Below are 19,522 nucleotides of genomic sequence, written 5' to 3' on the forward strand. Positions count from 1 at the left end.
GTGCATACTGAAGACACCATTTGGAGCGGTCACTGTGGAGTTTTCCCTTGGGCCCAGCTCTGGCCTAATTCTGAATAACCACTAAAGTCATGTGACTGACTCTTGACAATACAGAGAAAGCATGGCAGCAGCAGCAGGGCTCGTGTGGTTCACTGAATCTGCCGTCTATTCGCTTTAGAAAAACAACACAATGGTTACACAGAGAGTTCGTGTTTAGTCATTTTATAATCATCATTGGAAAGCAAAGCTCATCATTAACTAAAGTAGGGGGAAGACACAGTGAGATGATTTCATCAGTACAACATGGGTACAGTCCAATTATAGAGCGGCTGAATTTTAAACTGCATATTACGGCAATGTGAACTACAAAGGAAGAAAAACAAGAACAGACAGGTGACTTTTTTCAAGTCCACTGTTTTTTCCACCTTCTCCCTGCATTAGATTTGCCAACCTTGGCTGTTCTTTTGTGGACATTTTTAAAAGCACAAATAAAAATGAAGCCACACTCCTAATACAGGTGTGCTAATAAATGGATTCGATGTACTGCAGTCATAGAGTTGAGTGCCATCACACGCGTACAAATTGTTATGTTTTGTCTGCTAACATTAAAGCAACATTTTTTCAAATAATGTATTCCTTTAATTTAATCTAAAGCTGCACTAAATGCAGCAGAAAGCAGTTCCCAGCCAAAAAAAAAAAAAAAGCTGACTGTGCACTACAGTACCTGAGCCTCACAGAAAGATACACAAAGCAGGAACTACTTGACAAACTAAGTGGAACATTTAGAAGCTAAAAGGCCAGAGAGACTGTTTTATATTGTGAGGCCAGGTTTAATATTCAGACGATGTTAAGTAGAAATATTTGTTCCAGAATTCTGCTAGAAAAATGTTATTTATTGAAACGTGCAAATATACATGCAAATATCTCTTTTATGACTGTCTGCTGCCTTTTGTTCTGCTTTCTGTCAAGATGATCCCACACTGCCTCAATAATGTTGGGGTCCAGACTCTAGGGAGGCCAATCCATGACTGACAGTGTTCAATTTTGTGTTTTTCTCTCCAACTATGCTTTTACTGGATTGGCAGTGTGTTTGGGATCATTGTCATGCTGAAAAATGAATTGGATGCTGTCTGCATTCATAATTACATGCATTTTGTCAACACCACTGGATGAAATCTTAATGTTTTTTTAGTTTTTTTTTTTAGGCCCGATATTTTGTCTTCCACTTTTCCAGTTTCCTCAGTTTTGTTGTAACCGCACACTGAGCACAATAGTGAGATAGCTGAGCTAATAGCTCTTTAGAAATCATCTTACTTGTACCAAAATACTATTGTACGCCTTTCAAACTGTGTTTTCTTTATACATTCAAGTAAAGAGATGGGAATATATTATGTGTTTTTGCGACTGGCTACTAGTAACAAAGCATGGAGACCATGTTAAAAATTACAAGAAAGTATGAAAGGAAATGGAAAGAAATTACGGCTGACCCAAGAATTTAGCACAGTATGTATTATACATAAACAAGCAATTCATTTGTATTACAATTCTCTGTCTATCCGTCAACCATAGAAAACAAGAATTTACACAAGACAGATTTTGCGAGAAAAAGATGGCATTACTATTCAGTTTACTCCTGCTAAACTTGGATTTAAGGAACTCAGTAGGTCCTTGGCACAGAAACAGATGCCAGGTCATTATATTCCTACTGGGTGTAGCTCAGGAGGTATAGAGCAGGTCAACTACTGATCAAAAGTTTAGCGGTTCGATCTCTGGCTCCCCTAGTCTGTATGCCAAGTATCCTTGGGTAAGATACTAACCCCAAGTTGCTCTCAGATGCATCCATCGGAGGATGAATGCATGTGAATGTTAGCTAAAAAGCACTGAAAAGCATAGAAAAAAGTGCTGGTGTGAATGGGTGAATGTGGCATGTCGTATAAAGTGCTTTGAGTGCTCCATGAGGGCAGAAAAACGCTATATAAGAGTCCATTTACCATTTACTGATTCTGATGAGTGAACTCTGAGACACCCCTCCTCAAACTGACCCCTTGCAACTCAACAAAAATTTCTTCAGACATGGCATTTTTAAGTTAGGGGATTTATAAAGGATAACCTAAGGCAAAATTCATTCATAGCATATAATCCTAAGTAAGAGAGCAGTGGGCGACACCTGAGAACAAGCTCCAAGTTACTGTGCCTTGATCAAGAAAAATTAACCCAGCAAGTTTCTTCCTGTGACAGAAGGAAACCAATGAAAGCCTGGAGACAACATGTAAACTTTAAAAGTTGACATTACTGTCACGTTAACACTTTTAGTCACACATACAATCAGAACTGCTCCCAACAAACAGATGTTTACATCTGCGCTGTAACTGCAATAATTAAATCAACCGATTTGCACTACAACCTGGTTTGCCTCTTATCTGTAGTTAATTTTATTTAATTTTAATAACTGTACAGTACTCTGTTTATAGTAACCATTGTCCTTAATGTAAATATGTAAGAAAAATTGTGTATGTTTCTGTTCTGTGTCCTGTTTACCATTTGTTGTATATGTGTCTTTCTGGCTGCTGTTACAACCAAATTTCCCCTTGTGAGACAATTAAAGGATTATTCTATTCTATCTATTCTTCTATTCTACATCTCCAAAAGTTGATTCTGTTCATCTGGACGTAGCGTTTTGTGGGAGAAACGTTTCGTCACTCATCCAAGTGACTTCTTGGATGAGTGTTTTAGTCACACAGCTCAAAAGTAGTCATGAAATAGTTAATGAAGCCTTAAAGTTAAATGTTAAGGACAAAAGCAAATAATTAGCAACAACTGTGGCCTGACAAAATTCAATTCAAAATCCCTTAAAAATGGGTTCATACTTGAGAATTCTGCAGCCATGTCCAGGTGCCACTGCATATGCCTTCGTCAACGTCACATGTTATCAATTTGTCATGGGATAAAAGTGGGTTGCCCATGAATTCACTCATTATTGACCTGAACAACTATTCAAAAAGATGATAAGCCTTTTAATTCTGTTATGCATTGCCCAGCAATAGGATGGGCGCTTCTGTTATTGAACCCCACTATCTGTGTCACCTTCCCACACAAAGAGTGTGTAAGACAAGACAAAATCCAGATTCCTGCTTTCAATGTCATTTCACACTCTGCAATCACAAGGGATTCCTGGCCACATGCTGCCAGTGTCCTGCAGAAAATAGATCTGCCCACCACAGGTCTTATTACTCCTTAAGCTCTGCCACAGCCTGGGGTTACACCATCGTGCCTGACAGGAAGAGGAGACGAGAGAGAGACGGAGCAAGAGGAGGGAGCAGGGGTGGTGGGAGAGAAAGAAAGACAGCAGCAAGACATGTAGAGATTAGACAAGGAGAGAAGAAAGGTTGTGACATAAGAGGGAGAAGAGCCGAAGATGTAAAAGTGACAGCGGAAAAACTCTTCGTCTCCAACCCCACTGTGCTTATTACCTAAACTAGGACTAGATATGCACATGTATACACACGCAGACACACGCAGAATAACAATTAGGGGCAAAATCTCGCAGGATATTAAAAGTAGAAGCATCAAAATCCTCTGATCCCCACCTAACCCACCGCAACATGGGCCAGACAGGCAAAAAGTCATTTGCGTCTCAAGGGCAACAGAGTATGTTGATGATGATGATCTAAAAATAGTCCCGAACACCTTCAGTCCGTCAGCAGGACCCAGTCATTCGTTAGCCTGCACATGACCTTGGCTAGCTGCAGGAGCAACAGCAAGGTTTCTCCCTGAGGAAACAACAACAACACGCTACTGCTGACATGACTAATGCTTACAATCACCGTGCAACACACACCAAATCTGAGTCACTCTTCATAGACGAGAAATGTCGCACTCTTTGTTTTAGATTATTGCATTTTCTGAGTCTCATTTTTTAAAAGTCATCAGGTGTTAATAAATGTGCTCGGGCTGAAAAATACGGATGTGTCGGGGATAATACCCAAACGTCTAATAGCTTAGGTGCAGCATTTCTCCAGAGGACAGCACATGGAAGCGGCACAGCAGGGAGGGGTCTGTGAAGCTGAAAGAAGGCCAGGTTGGTACTCTGATTGATTTAGGTCAAGGCACCATTACTAAAATAAGAAATACTTTAGCAACGACAAGGGCAACGGACAAATAAAATCCCTCCAGGGAAGCTAAAAATAGACAACTCAATTTTGTAATGTGAGTGCAAATGACTTGCCTCCTGCTGCAGGCGTATCCTGTATTAAGACTTTATTTTAGTCTCAAGCTGCCTATGAATGAAAATAGCTCACCTTTAAAAGAAAGCACAATTTCATATAATGCAAGCAGCAAAAAGAAAAAGAAAATCAACAGGTGAGTGCATTTTTAATATACTGCAAAGCCACAAAAGCTAAAATACATGAAACAAGCAACTCTGCTTTTGAACACAAACTAATTAAGAGATAATAAACTGTGGTTATTCAGAAAGTGTAAGTCTTTATCAGCTCACTGATGAAAGTCGTCAAGCAATTAAGTCGGCTGTGCTGAGTCCTACTCCTATTTGGTCTCATTTCAGGTCATTTAATCAGGGCATTATCACCTATTCATGTAAAATAACCTTCTTTAAGGACACAATATTAACTCCTTAATGCCTAGTCAATTTTAATGCATGAGATTTTGCACGTTTTTGAGGCTTCTACATCACCAGTGTGATTTTCTTTCCCCCTGAAAGGGCTATATAAATTGCACAAAACATTTTGGAGCAATAAATTGTATTAAGAAAAGTGCCAGATATAGCAAATATCACAAAAAAAATGAAAATTAATATTTAAAAAATTAATTTGTCACATGGTTATCAAGAATTGTCAGGGAATTATTTCACTGAGTTTATTATATAACACATATATAATATTTATTGCAATATTCTTATCAAAAAGACATTTCTCCTAAAACTCAGAAGTAAGATTCCTTTAAAATAGTTTATCCATTAGAGAGAAAAACTATTATTTTAATTCTATCATAGTTTAATTCAGTTTCAGATCATTCACAGTAAGTGATAGAAAACTTACTTTGTGTGTTCAGAGAGTTTTAATGTCTGAAAAGGTAAGATTACAATTTTTCCAATTTCTTGTCTCTCCATGTTAGCCCTGTAATAGACTATAGACTATAGAATACCTTGGGTGTCACCAAAGGTCAACTGGGAGAAGCTCACGATCAATAGTCATGGGAACTGTTGAGAGCAATTCATGGTATGTGTAATTTTGTACCAGTTTGTTTTAAGTTTTTTCTAGATGAGGACCAATCAAGAAAAATGAACATTTTTTTCCGATATAGAGTAATCATTTTTGTCTTCTGGGGTATCTCCCATGCTGTGTCTAAAATCGCGCCCACTTATAGAACATCAGGAGAAGAAAAAAGAACATCTTTGTTTATTAGCATCAACATGGCAAGATGTAACCATTTGTAACAGCAGGTTTCCATGGTAACTTTAAGCCTCTTAAGCTCAAATTAAGTTTTTTGTTGCTAATGCACAACCAAGTCCTGCAGTGGTACTTCTGAGTAAAAAAAACTCATAAAATATGTATGTGGGGTAATCAGGTTGTTAGTTTCTAACTGTTGCAAATCAGCAACGTCTGCCTGGAGAGGGTTAACAATCAAACTGACAAAGTTTCAAGTGACCTGGCTAATCATGTGTCCAGTCATTTCTTTCATTAGACCTTGACCATGATGCAGTGCATGCACGGGATTCACAAGGTAACTGTCATTATAATAATGCTTTAGGACTGTTATGCTATATTGTCACATCTATAGCTTAATCGAAAGTGAACCAGGAATATTTTTCAGACTCTTTCTTAGGCCACACGCAGATGACAAAGGCAATTAAATAGCCTAATTTTAGCAGTGTAGGAGAGAGGCTCCATTGTGACCAAACAGTGCTGTTACGTTCCACAACATTCACAAAAATGTTGTTGACATTTAATCATTTCTCATAGTTTTTCCTTTTCATTCAAGTGTTGATAATCGCTCAGTTATCGGGCAAGAGAAAATCCCCCTAAGAGTTTGGATAAAAATATTGAAATGCTATTTTTGTCTCAAGTGGGAGAGATTTTGGTAAATTGATGAAAATTGCATCTTGATGGGAGTCATTTTTCTTTTTACCCTGCAAGTTGTGGATTAAGTCTGAATCCACTTGGGAATGGTGTTAACTATGACTTAATCATACTCATAGTTACACAGTCCTCGCTGATCCATACAGAAACAAAGCTATTCCACCCAGACACAACAATCAGGTGTTGCAAACACCCAACGTCCTTTAATAGGCTACCCTTCATTGTGACAGTCTCCTGTGCTTGCCTCAGTGCTCAGCCATATTTCTCACCTTACCCTATTAATGAATAATCAGGCACTGCTTCTTTGCGATCACACACCAATGATAGAGTTACGGGCACCAGATGCTGCTTTTCAAGCCTCTTTGAGGCAAAATTGAGTCTGTATGCTTATACAGACGGGCACCTCTTCACATTAACGTGCCTGTGCAAGCATGCGCATGCAGAAGCATGCATGTGTGACATGGAGGGATCGAGAGAGGAGAGAATAGAAACAGAAGTGGAGCAGGAACAAGGGCATCCCTTTAAGAGCAGCCTGCAGAGACTTTGTCCTACATTCCTCTTTGTTTCATGGGAGCACAGAGGAAGGGGAGGGGAAAAAAGGGATGAAGAACGAGGAATGGGCCAAGGTATTAAAACAGATTCAGATGTGGGCGGGAGAGGACGCAGTATTCTCCCATTGAAAACATCCCCAAAATAGCATCAGTTTGGCAAGTGAAGTCTGCCGCAGAGGAAGAGAAAAGGCATTGCCTTATCATCCATTATTATGTGCACTGTGGTAAACAAGCAGTTTGAGAAAATAAACAGATGGACAATCTTTTTCATTAAAGTTACATTACCATTCATTCGGGGGGAAAAAATCATAAGAAGCAATCTGCTTAACAACAACAACATGGTTTCCAAGTCAGTGACAAGTAATATATTTGTTCAACTGGAAGGGCATCCAATTACCAATTCCCAGCTTTGAACTCTGTCTACCTGCTTCCACAGAAGACTTTGCTGTTTTTTTTATCTGTGGAGAATACTGGCCAGCATAACTCCTTCTAGGAAAAGTCCCATTTGCCGAAAGGTAGAAGCAACACGGCTCCTAGGAGACTGACCTGGGCCTCCAGAACGCTACATTTTCTTCAGTGTTTTACCCTTATGTGGCCTCACGGGGTTTCCCTACATCACTGAAGTAGATATAAAAGCCCATCGTGCAGCTCCAGCCTCACGAGGTCCAACCCACATGCACTTACTCCACCGCATGTCTCTTTTTGCCATCACCACAGGGAACGAACCATAATCCTTCCCATTACTGTTGCCTTTTTCACAGACAATTTCAGAAGGATGTTCAGTTCATCCCGTGGCCAAAATAGCAGATTGGGAAAGCAAGGCACTGAGCCTGAATAGTCCATGAGTCTGGAGTAATTGCTGCCATTAAAAGAGTGACCTATAAATCTGCGCTCATTGATTTCTCAGTCATTAACATTTAGTGGCAGGGATGCTGGTGGGAGAGAAGGTCATATCTGGGGAGCTTTTTTAAACGCAAGCATTTGGAGGAGAAGAATGCGAGTGTCACCATTGCAATGTATGAATTTATTTTTTTATATCCGACATACATGCGTGTGTAACATAAAACAAAGGGTGATAATGAGAGAAAGAATGTGTGTCCACAACTGTGCCCTTGTGTAGAAGCTTGTTGGACTGCGTGGGCTAATCATAGCCAAAAACGGGGAGTAAAATGTAAAGCTTGCGACAGGTGCAAGTGACAGGTAGCGTAGATGCAACGTGTAATTTGCACAATGGCCAGCACGATACACGCCTTGGATTATTTTGAGGTCAGCAGCTGCAACTTTCAGATATTGTTTGCAATTAGATGTTAGAGCAGATTGGTGCCGAGACAAAGATGTCTTTCTTAGAAGACAGTTGACAAAGAATTAGGATGTGGTCAGCTGACATGTAACAAATGGCGCAGAGCACGCAAGAGGCTTCAGCTGCTGTAGTGAAAGTATGGCCATAACACAAGGCTGGTCCTATTTACGATGTGAAATGCTAAAACGTCAAGTGGAGCTCCTTGGGGTTGATTAGTAGCCCCCCTCCCTGAGTGGAAGTACACACGTGATAAATGACAAGCTTGAGCTAATGACGACAGTAAGGGTGGAGAAAGCCTCAGGTTAGTGCGAGCATAGAGACATCAGGTCAGTGCCTCTCAGAAGTTGAGTCACAAAGAAATACACTTAAAGTTTGCATTATGACATTCAAAGGTGAAATAGTCTAAAGAAAGCTACAGCTATACATTCTTTTTTAACCCTATAAGTTTGGTGTTCAGACATTAAGCACACTGAGTATAACCTATACTTTATTACTATGTGATAAGTATAATTGAGTGTAGTATCCAAACCTTACACCTACCAGTCACTTTATTATTTATAATTTACTAATAGGGGATTGGACCCCCATTAGCCTTCAGAACTGCCCTAATTCTCTGTGGCACAGATTCAACATGATCCTGGAAACATTTCTTAGAGATTTTGGTTTGACATCATATCATCACACAGTTGCTGCAGATTTGTTGGCTGCACATTTCCTGTTCCGCTACATCCTAAAGGTGCTCTGTTGGTTTGAGATCTGGTGACGGTTTAGGCTATTTGAGTACAGTGAACTCACTGTGACGTTCATGAAACCAGTTTTAAGATTGGTTAAGCTTGGCATGTTATTCCGCTAGAACTTGGGTAACACTGTGGTCATAAAGAAATAAATATGGACAGCAACAATACTCAGGCAGGCTGTGGTTTCAAGCGTTACTCAATTGGTACTCAGGAGTTCAAAGTGTGCCAAGGAACTGATACAGGCAGGATGGACGGATGCTGTCATTTTGTTTTAAGATCCTACATGTGAATGTCACAGCAGAAATCGGACCAGACAGCATTTTCACCCAGATAACTGGCACTCGGTGGATATTTTCCCCTTTTGGAAAATTCTCTGCAAACCCTAGAGATGGTTGTGCGGGAAAATCCCAGGAGATAAGCAGCCAACAACTTGTTCAAACTTACTTAAATTACCAGTCCTTGTGCTAAGTTTTAACTTCAACAGATCATGCAACGAGTTACTTCCACGTTTAGTTTAACCTGATTAGTTTAACCCGATTAGTGCCTGATTAATTTATCCCTTAATTTACATTAAGGGTTGAAACTGGTGTACATGATGAATGTACACCAATGTGTGTGCAGACTACACAGTTATATCAGTTATATGGATGTGTGATGCAATATGCTACACATATTGTCTCCAAATATGATCATTTTTGCATGAGTGTTATGTAACAGCATGGCTCAGCTGCCAAAGGACTTTTGAGACCACATTTCACTTTCAAGTATCATGTGATGAATGCCAACCAGGTGCCTGTGATTGTTATTTTTTATTTTATTTTTTAATCATCCAGCAAGGATTTTTACTTGTAAAACTGTATCTTGAATCCCCCTTTTTTTGTCCAAATAAATGAATCATAATAATAATTCCAACAACGTTGATTAGAAAGAATCCTGGGGTTGGGGTGGGGGGAACACAGAATATATATGAAAAGATGTGGAGGAAGAAGTAAAGGTTTTTATCCTGAGGTGCAAATGACTGAGTGGATTCATCCCATGAATAATTTTCATCTGATGCTAAGAGATAAGACTGAATAAGTTGGATTGCATTTCAGATTTACTTCTTTTGAGAAATTTGCATCTCTATTCCTGTTTCAGACTCGGTTCCCTCAAGACACAATTTCACAGTTAACACCAGTAATAAAGCAAAAATAAACTACAGAAGCAAGGCATTACTGCAAGAAATAAATATGGTGAAATAGTTGCACCCGGTTTCTTCCCTGTATGATCAGTAAGTTAGGATAACACTACAGTCAACATTCCCTTACCCGCAGCCACTGCAGATTTATTTTGGTTAATCACTAATGCATAAAAGTAAGTGCTGTCAAAGTCACTGTGTGTTTTTTAGGGCACTGTCATGCATTCCTGATCTTGATTTTCAGCATCAACCTCTAACAAACAATTACATGGTTACAAGGATGCATATGGAAACTAGGAAGATACAAAAATATGTTCCCCGCCCCTCAAAATAACACTTCTGATACAGCATATAAACATACAGCGTATTACAGGTTTTGTTGAGCAGTAATAATATACACACTGGAACCCTTTATCACACCTCCTGACAAAGAGAATTAGGTTGATTAAATGTTTTCTGGCTCTCCATTTGAGCTGCTATATTTTTTTAGCCAATAATTTTGTATCTCGAGTGTAGTCTGGCTATGGGATGTGCTGCCAGAGCTAATAACACAATATCTTTTACTAGAGAGAACCAGAAAACTATCCCTTCAAAAGGTACAGTTAGACTGAATGGTGTGAAAGTAGCTGCAATAGATGTCGGAGAGATGCCAGGCCTGCAATCTGTCTCTGGGTGACTGCCAGCCAGGGATACACATAAACTGACAATACCCACACACCCGTACTCGCACACAGAACAAGCTCCCCAACACATACAGTATCTGCCTATCTCTGTTACCATGGAAACTGACAGGCCTCCCATTGACAAATCTTCCGATGGAGATGTGTGTATGTGCGTGTGTGTCCATACAGTACGCGTGAGCATCGCTGCTTCTTGAGTGCTTGTGGGGGTGTTGATATGTGCGTTTGCATTTCAGAGATTTCACTCTGTGAAGATGAGTAAGCACACATGTGCGCCCATCATTCAGATACAGCGCGCAGGCCAAAATAAATGCATGTAACAAAAAACTGTACTCATTTAATTTAATCTAAAGTTGTCATCGGTAACGCTGGTGGAGCATGAGTGAAATTACACCCTAATGAGACTGACACTTACTCTGAGGAGTCTATAAAGTATATTCCAAGGGCCCCGATGCTGAGTGCAAAGACTAACACCACCTAAGGAGAGAGAAAAAAGACAAGGGAAAGAGAAATTACTTTCATGCACTTCCACTATGCTCATTAATACAATTTACAGTAAACAAAACACTGCACTCATCTGGGTTGGACACAATTTGCAACACTAGTTACAGCATCTGTAATTAAATAGTGGCTTGCCTCCTGCAGGTTGCAGAATGGGTAGACATTTTCAAATAGCACACACTGAATAATGAATGCCAACTCTCATGTCAGCAAATACCGCGTATTGAACACAGGCAGTGTACAAAAGGAGGCGGCACAATTACAGGGAGCAAAGGAAGGGTGCACATAGGCAAGCTGATGAGAAGAGCAACAACAGTGTGTGTTTTAGGGGGTTAAGAGGAAGCACTTAGAGAGGACCACAACTATCAAGTGTTGACATGTGCTTCCAAGCTACTGCACTGAAACAATGTATTATGCTAGACTGGGGTCTGTAATGTTACTGCGACTATCTATCACTTCCATTAATAACATCAATACCAGAACCCTGCAGTTATTCATGTTTTTTTATATCTTGCAAAGTTTTGAGTCCCAAAACATTGCTATAAATGAGTTAAGTGGATACGGATCTTATAAACACGAAAATAGTATCATTTTCTTCCCGTCTCTTCAAATGTAGTATAAAAGAAATTCAGAAGCTGCTTGAAAACACCTTATTGTAAGCACATGCATGTCTCTTCTTGTTCCAGACCAGCAGTTAAAAAGTGCCACAATAACCCCCTGCAGCAACATCAGGGCTCAAATCATCATCATCCTCACTGTGATCATCACAATCATCGTCGCAACAGCTGACCAATGTAGCGTCGTATAATAGTTCCTCTCTGATGATCCCTTCTCCCATTCAGCCATCTCACAATAGAAGCTCAATATCCCTGCTGATTGGCCCATTTATTATTGATGATGGGAGCTTGATAACTTTCATGTGATGGGTCCTTTGTATTGATCCAGCGCATTGTGGCTGAGGTAAACACCTCCCACCCACCCACTCCTCATTGCATTTTTAATAGCTCCCTGCTTGAACAGGGGATGATGGCAATTCCGAACCCAGAGAGGTCAAGGGAAGGAATAACTAAACAAGCCAAAGACATCAATGAGGTTCCGCATAAAAGACACAAAGAGAAAGCTCAAGCTGAAACGCTACCATAATGTCAGCAATTTTGGGGTTTTTTTTTTTTAATGAAAGGCACTCCACTACTCTAAATAGAAGAGGTAGTAGTCCATTATGGTGCATTATCTCATTCTAATGCTGCCTTGTTGTGTGTTTTTCCCCAAAAGATGGTCATAGATAGTCTTTGGCAGATGCTTGTTGAGTATCAAAGCCAAACTGAGTAATCTTACACAAGTTTTTTATTTTCTTAAGAGAATCTAATCAATGTTATACTTTAACCTGTTTGTTGGAATACTATTGCTTATGTAAAAGAAAATGCATTAAAATGACATTGATTTCTGTAATGGAGCTCTGTAATTTCTGTAACAATAAATAGTCAGGACATCTTTTCTCACTACTTGTGAGAACTGATTCTTAAGCAACGTTCAGACTTTCAGGAGGTGATAGTAGACAAGGTGTTTATGTTGCATTAGCAGACACCTAATCATCTGTGGTCTGGTATGCCAACACTTTATAATAGTAGCATGGCTACTGGTCTAATACCACATCCACCTGTAAATTTTAGAGAATGACAGAAATACAATGAAAACAGGAGAATCTAATCTACTGTACATTCTAAATCTGACAATACTACGAGAGTGCAATGTTAGTTCTCCACAAACCACGAATGGATCTGTAAGTCTCAGGAAATGTGACTAGAATCAAAGTTAGTGTCAGTCGCTTTGGAAGTTTGATGGCTGTGATGGTGGAAAATCAACAGTTCAAACATAGCAGAGACTGCATGTAAAACACTGATGTTCCCATCGAGATGGACTACCATTATATGAAGCATCGATTCTGGCACTTTGGCTAGGCACCAAAGGCACCATAACCAACTTCTCAGTTACAGTAGCCATACCCTGTAACATATACACCTTGACAGATATTGGATTTTTAAGACCAATTCTGATGCCGATAATTGGTATTATATATCAGCCACAAAAAACATAATTAGATTCTCCTACCATTTGTTATGTGTAATTATTCATGAGTTCTCACTAAGATAATATACTATATAATATGATACTCTGCCCAACTCTGTGCGGATTAGCTGGTTGTGTTTGTGACATTTTAAACGCACATATGTTGTCAGCACTTACAGAGTTTGTGCGTTGTGCTGCTTAGAGAGGGCACTTTGGTGGAAAAACTATGTAACACAAGTACTCATAACATGGTCAAAGAGTGTTTCTCCATTCTGTTCATCACTTTTTAAAATTTTCATTTATCGGCCGTTATAACGCGGATATTGATATAATGGCAAATCACTAATAATTTCCAAAACATCATCATGCTTTAATAAAACACCCTATTTTGTCAACTATTTTGCTCTAGATATAACCAAAATTACAAAAACAAACAAATAAATTGGTGGGCACTGCTTGCTGGCTCTGCAAGAATGAAAATTGAGTTAAGTCATTAATCTTATAATATCTCAGTTTTTCAGTAAAATGCATTAAAGAATTAAAGCAATACAGAAAACACAAGAAAATACACAGAAAATGAAAACAAAGCAGTTAACAGTGAATACCCAGCTCTGAGCTGAAGAGATGAGAAACGTCATCATCTTAAAATGACCCAGTTATTCAACTGTGTTTTGCAGCCCACCCCTCCCCACACCCCATACACTACACTTTTCCTCACTCTCAGTGTCTCTCATCTATAAGGGCTAACTGTTGACCTCAAAACCATAATCTACCAAGGGCAACCAACTGAGCATCCGCCACTTCAAATCAAGGAAAATGCAATGACAAACTACAGCAGCAGTAATAGCAGAAGGGGCATTTCCTCCACTTCCAAAAAGAAATTTAATCAGAAACCTCAGCAGCAGTACAAAGATTACTAAGTATAGCTCCTGCATTTGTAATACCTCAAAATTATTTCGGGGGGCCATTTATGAAAACATTCAGTGATTCACATGTGATTAAATGACATCGGTGAGTCACATTTCTTATCAACTGGAATATGCCAGCATCATGTCTGAGGAACAGCTTTCGAACATGATGTCTAGGTTTTCATTGGTGTACCCCTTTCTATATTTAAAGTGCTAAGCTAAATCTGTCAAATGCTTTCCGAGGTGCACTTCAGCAGGCACACTAGAAGACTCCAAGTGTAAACAGGGCAGCAACAAATTGTGGATGTGTGTGTCTGTGTGTGTGGGTGTATGTGTTTGTGTGTGAACTTGAAAGCGTTAGGGTTTCAGGTTCTCTTACTGCAAGCAGGCTAAAGGCGGCGGCTCTCAAATGACACGATCAGAATTGTAAACACATAATAACACTAACTTACACATATAAACACACATGCAAGTCTGACACACTGAGCTGATTTGTAAGTCTAAAGAATTTTAAGAGCCCATCACAGCTCGCCATCAGAAGCGCCCTAAAACTGAGCCAAAATTTCACACATGACTTCCTTCCCCAACAAGGATCCTATCTAATGACTTCCTCTGTCCTGTAACTGCACTTTGTGACAAGAAGACAGCGGACTCCCGAAGGCAGGTGATGTAGGGTGGCAATATACAGAGAAATCACTTCACATTAAGGCCAAGTATGAGGTCAAGAGGTCAGTGAATCAAAGCTCCTCTGTTTCTACCATATTTCTTTTAAGTGATCAAGACAGAGTACAGTTATGCATTTCTCCATGGTAAACTGAGAAAGGGTTAAAGACATGCCTACACACATTTAGATTTCACTAAAATTAATTTTAAAAAGACATTCTGCCTATAATAACCAGAATGTGGGAATGTCTTCTTTACAGTGGACAAACCAACTAAAATTTGACAGAAGTAGTTTTTACTCATGTTGATTAAGACACAATATTTTAAAAGCCAGTCTGACCTATGCCTGTTTACAGATGCAGTTTACTAAGGCCTCAGTCACACAGGCCAAGAGACTGGTTAACAACCATCTAGCAGCCACTGGTTGCAAAGAAAAAAATTAGTACTCCCCAACTGCTTGAAAGTGTTTGCTGGAAACCACTGTGAAATCAATTGCTAAAGTCCTCTTTACACAAGCCCAGAGACCAGATAGTGATCCCTTAGCTACTGCCAGTTGCTACGGAAAAGCACTACCAGTCTCAAGGCTTGGGTGACAAAGCTCTAACCAAGCTAGCTATCATTAGCTGCTAAATTAGAAATCCACTTTGTCATCCATTTAAGGGAAGTTTTTCTCACGGGTTAAAGATGACTTTCATAGCCGCTGAAATGCTAATTCATTTATTAAAAGCTTTTGCTATAGACATAATAGCAGCATGTGACAAAAGAGGCAGTCCTACTATGTATCTTGCTGCTGCTGGTACATACAAATGTGTGCATGCATGTATTTATGTATGCTAGTAAGCTTCTAGAGATAATTGAAACAATAAAGGGTGTCATGAAGGGTTTCTAGGAATCCTGATTTGTTTCCGAAGATTACATGAGTGGGAAACATCTTTGGGAAGTCAAGAATGCCCATCAGTACTGTATGGCATCAGGATAAGCTTGTTCATTAATCCAGCCTGGCTCGCTGGGTTAGCCAGAAAGAAGAGCTCCAAAATGTGTGATTGATGCCTCAGCCAGAAAGGATTTCAGAGGTCCACAGCCAAGAAAATCTCTGGCCAATCCAGTGTAGAGTTTCTGCTTTTCTATGGTTTTAATCCCCAAACACATACAATATATGGTTTGTATTTTTTCAACAGACTTCAAAACAATAAAGAACATTATGTGTTAATTCATATTCTATACAGATTTTCTCTGAATAATTGACCTGTCAGTGAAACAGAAAAGAGATGCAACACTATAGCTTTCCCTTTCTCATCAACTTGTCACAATGTTTGCACTGCAGAGCAAACATTTGCATCAATCCCAAGTGTTTGCTTTCATAACATCCACTCCTACATTATCAGTCACGGGTCTATGGTGTCAATGCAGATTGAGATGCACTAGGAAACAGAATCGTATGTCACCGTGAGGCAGAAGTGTGAGCCTCTCTCTGAGGGAATGTCAGCAAAGGAAACCTCCATTAAACTTTGATGGCATACACCCATACATCAGCACACATTGTGATATCCCCTGTCAGAACGCCGCACTCTATATTCCAGCCACAGACTGCATAACTCAACCTAGACTACTGATTCGCTCCGTGAGACTGAACAGAGGTGCCACAAGCATACCAATTCACGCCAGCGTGTTCCTATCGAATACACCGGCAGCTTCGGAAAGTACGTGATTATTAACAACAGGAGCCAAACAAATTCTAAGGCTCAGATTATGACCAGCGGACTGGAAAGAGACCCAAGAGCCTCAATGCAATTAGCAGCACGTTGCTGAAATCCAAATATAAACCAAAAGTCCAATTTTTTTTGGTTTGCTTTTGAGGCAACCTTGAATTAAAGCAATTTACTTCTAGGCTTTCAAGGGACTGAAAGTCCACTTCACACTGTCTGATGATCAGTCTGCTGATAGCTAACCTCTGAACAGACTTTCCCTTGGCCTGATTGCTAATTGCCACCTTCACTACAAAAGCATTTTACTGATTAAATGCGGTTTCAAAACTGTTCTTATTTTTCTAAAGCTGGAGCTCTGTTTGTTTTTTATAATACTCTTTTCTCCACTGTATAAGTTTAAATTAAGAGAGGCACAGAGGACAAAAAGCAGGCAGCAAACGAGCTGAAGCTCGAGTGAGTTGTGCATCAGTGTGTCTGTTTTTTTTTTTTTTTCTTCCATTATTTGAATCCACTGTAGACTGAGTTTATTTTAGTCAAGTCTATTGGGGAAGGAGATGGAGGAGTTGAGTACTGAACTACATCTAGTCCCCTGTAATGAAATGTCTACCACTACTGTTAGAATATCTCGGTAATGTTTTATACTTCTCATCTGTCTAGTGTACATCTGTTTCTTTTTAACAGTTGTTATACGTCTTAGCTCCTTTTTAAAGAAAAGAATCTGAGGTTTTATGAGGTTGAATTGTCTGGTTGGAATCGAGTAGTGAAAATACTGCTGGCTCTAAATGTTGCGCTAGGCAACACAATCCTGTCTCCTTTCTTTCCACTCATATCTCGTCCTCGCTCTCACAGCTAGCTCAATTTGTGTTACCATCCAAGGTCACACAGTAGCTGTTCTCTGGGGTCTCTGGGGAACAGTTGAATAGAGACTTGGTTGGAGGACATTAACATGTCCTTCAAGAATAATCATTATCATTCATCCACCAAAAAACTTTGCTTTTAAAGCCATGAAAAGTAAAAAAGTTGGATTTTCAGCATTTACATGTTTATTCTGTTACATACACTATCACAAGCAATGTTGGAAAAAGACCTTATGTCTGGAGAACTGTCAGAATGGACGTGAGGGAATGTACGAATAAGCAGAAAAAGTAGAGGTTCAATTTTATTTATATAGCGCCAAATCACAACAAGCTGACCACAAAAAAAGAGCATGTAAACCACCAGGGCACTTTGCATGGTAATCAACACATAATGCACTACACAGAGACACAAAATGCTGGCAACAACGTCGCCCACTAACGCAGATAACATCGTAGGGTCTGTAAAAACTCCTTGCAGAAGTCTCAAATATTGTGATTTTAGAGAAAAGCATGAGAAATGGGGATGACTCAGCCCATTTCCAATAAATCACTGGAAAGTTTGAAAACAATGCAGTGCGTGGTGAAATTACAGATTAGAATCTACATCTCACTCTCCTCACATCCCTGAATTTAACGATACTTTCTTCCCACTTCCTACTTTTTCTTCCATTATTGCTTTTGCCTGCTGCCAAAGCCATAATGTCTTCAGCTATAAAAAAAATAATAATTTTAACATTGCAAAAGCTGGCAATGTGACACTGCCGGGACTCTGCCCGATTTTGACGCATGAAAATACAAACACGGTGTGAAATGTAACACTTTCAGAGCGCTGACTCTGTTTAAAATGAACTCTGGCGATGTCAACAGAACAGGTGCAAGCCCACAACAAGCCACAACAAGAAGAGTTAGATTTCTGCATTCCAAATTCTGCATAGTCACGCTTAATTTGTTGCTGGCATGTTTTGCAATACCCGATCACACAGATTTAGAGCCATCTAGAGCTGCAAGGATTGCACAAATAACGGCAGGTCAACCATTTTGATAATAAATGCGCACAAATCAAAGTTTAAAATTAGTATTAGCTGTATCTAAATATTCCGGTATTTTTATATTTCTATTTGGCCCAATTGTTTCAGTGAGGCACATGTAGGGGTTTGGAACACACAGAAATGCTTATATAATAATGCTTATAGCTACTGACTGCTAATTCTGAGAATTAACTACTAATGCTCTAATATGAAATCCTACCTATTCCTCAGACAGCATATGGTGTATTATTTCATCTTACATAACACCAAGAAATGACTAAATAAACTTGCTCACCCCCACAATGTTTTTTTTGTTTTGTTTTCAAATCCCAAAAACAAATGCGCTCTCATACAGTGGGGCAAAAAAGTATTTAGTCAGCCACCGATTGTGCAAGTTCACCCACCTAAAATGATGACAGAGGTCAGTAATTTGCACCAGAGGTACACTTCAACTGTGAGAGACAGAATGTGAAAAAAAAAAATCCATGAATCCACATGGTAGGATTTGTAAAGAATTTATTCGTAAATCAGGGTGGAAAATAAGTATTTGGTCAATAACAAAATACAACTCAATACTTTGTAACATAACCTTTGTTGGCAATAACAGAGGTCAAATGTTTACTATAGGTCTTTACCAGGTTTGCACACACAGTAGCTGGTATTTTGGCCCATTCTTCCATGCAGATCTTCTCGAGAGCAGTGATGTTTTGGGGCTGTCGCCGAGCAACGCGGACTTTCAACTCCCGCCACAGATTTTCTATGGGGTTGAGGTCTGGAGACTGGCTAGGCCACTCCAGGACTTTCTAATGCTTCTTACGGAGCCACTCCTTTGTTGCCCGGGCGGTGTGTTGTGGATCATTGTCATGTTGGAAGACCCAGCCTCGTTTCATCTTCAAAGTTCTCACTGATGGAAGGAGGTTTTGGCTCAAAATCTCACGATACATGGCCCCATTCATTCTGTCCTTAACACGGATCAGTCGTCCTGTCCCCTTGGCAGAAAAACAGCCCCATAGCATGATGTTTCCACCCCCATGCTTCACAGTAGGTATGGTGTTCTTGGGATGCAACTCAGTATTCGTCTTCCTCCAAACACGACGAGTTGAGTTTATACCAAAAAGTTCTACTTTGGTTTCATCTGACCACATGACATTCTCCCAATCCTCTGCTGTATCATCCATGTGCTCTCTGGCAAACTTCAGACGGGCCTGGACATGCACTGGCTTCAGCAGCGGAACACGTCTGGCACTGCGGG

At 39.7% G+C, this 19,522-nt stretch overlaps 1 protein-coding gene across 13 annotated transcripts in view; it reads right to left on the bottom strand.

The window, feature by feature from the left end:
* The window catches only part of kcnma1a (potassium large conductance calcium-activated channel, subfamily M, alpha member 1a), a 151,503-nt gene that overhangs the window by 65,463 nt on the left and 66,518 nt on the right, over positions 1–19,522 (bottom strand). For all 13 annotated transcript variants that reach the window (XM_085296696.1, XM_085296691.1, XM_085296695.1 and 10 more), the window contains exon 3: positions 10,956–11,017. In XM_085296696.1, coding sequence (XP_085152822.1) covers positions 10,956–11,017 — 62 coding nt within the window. The remainder of the gene's footprint in view (positions 1–10,955; positions 11,018–19,522) is intronic.

This window comes from Mchenga conophoros, linkage group LG13 (assembly GCF_057382185.1).
Source record: "Mchenga conophoros isolate Kocher_MC1m ecotype Shallow Benthic linkage group LG13, M_conophoros_male_GT1.1, whole genome shotgun sequence".
NCBI classification, from domain to species: Eukaryota; Metazoa; Chordata; class Actinopteri; order Cichliformes; family Cichlidae; genus Mchenga; species Mchenga conophoros.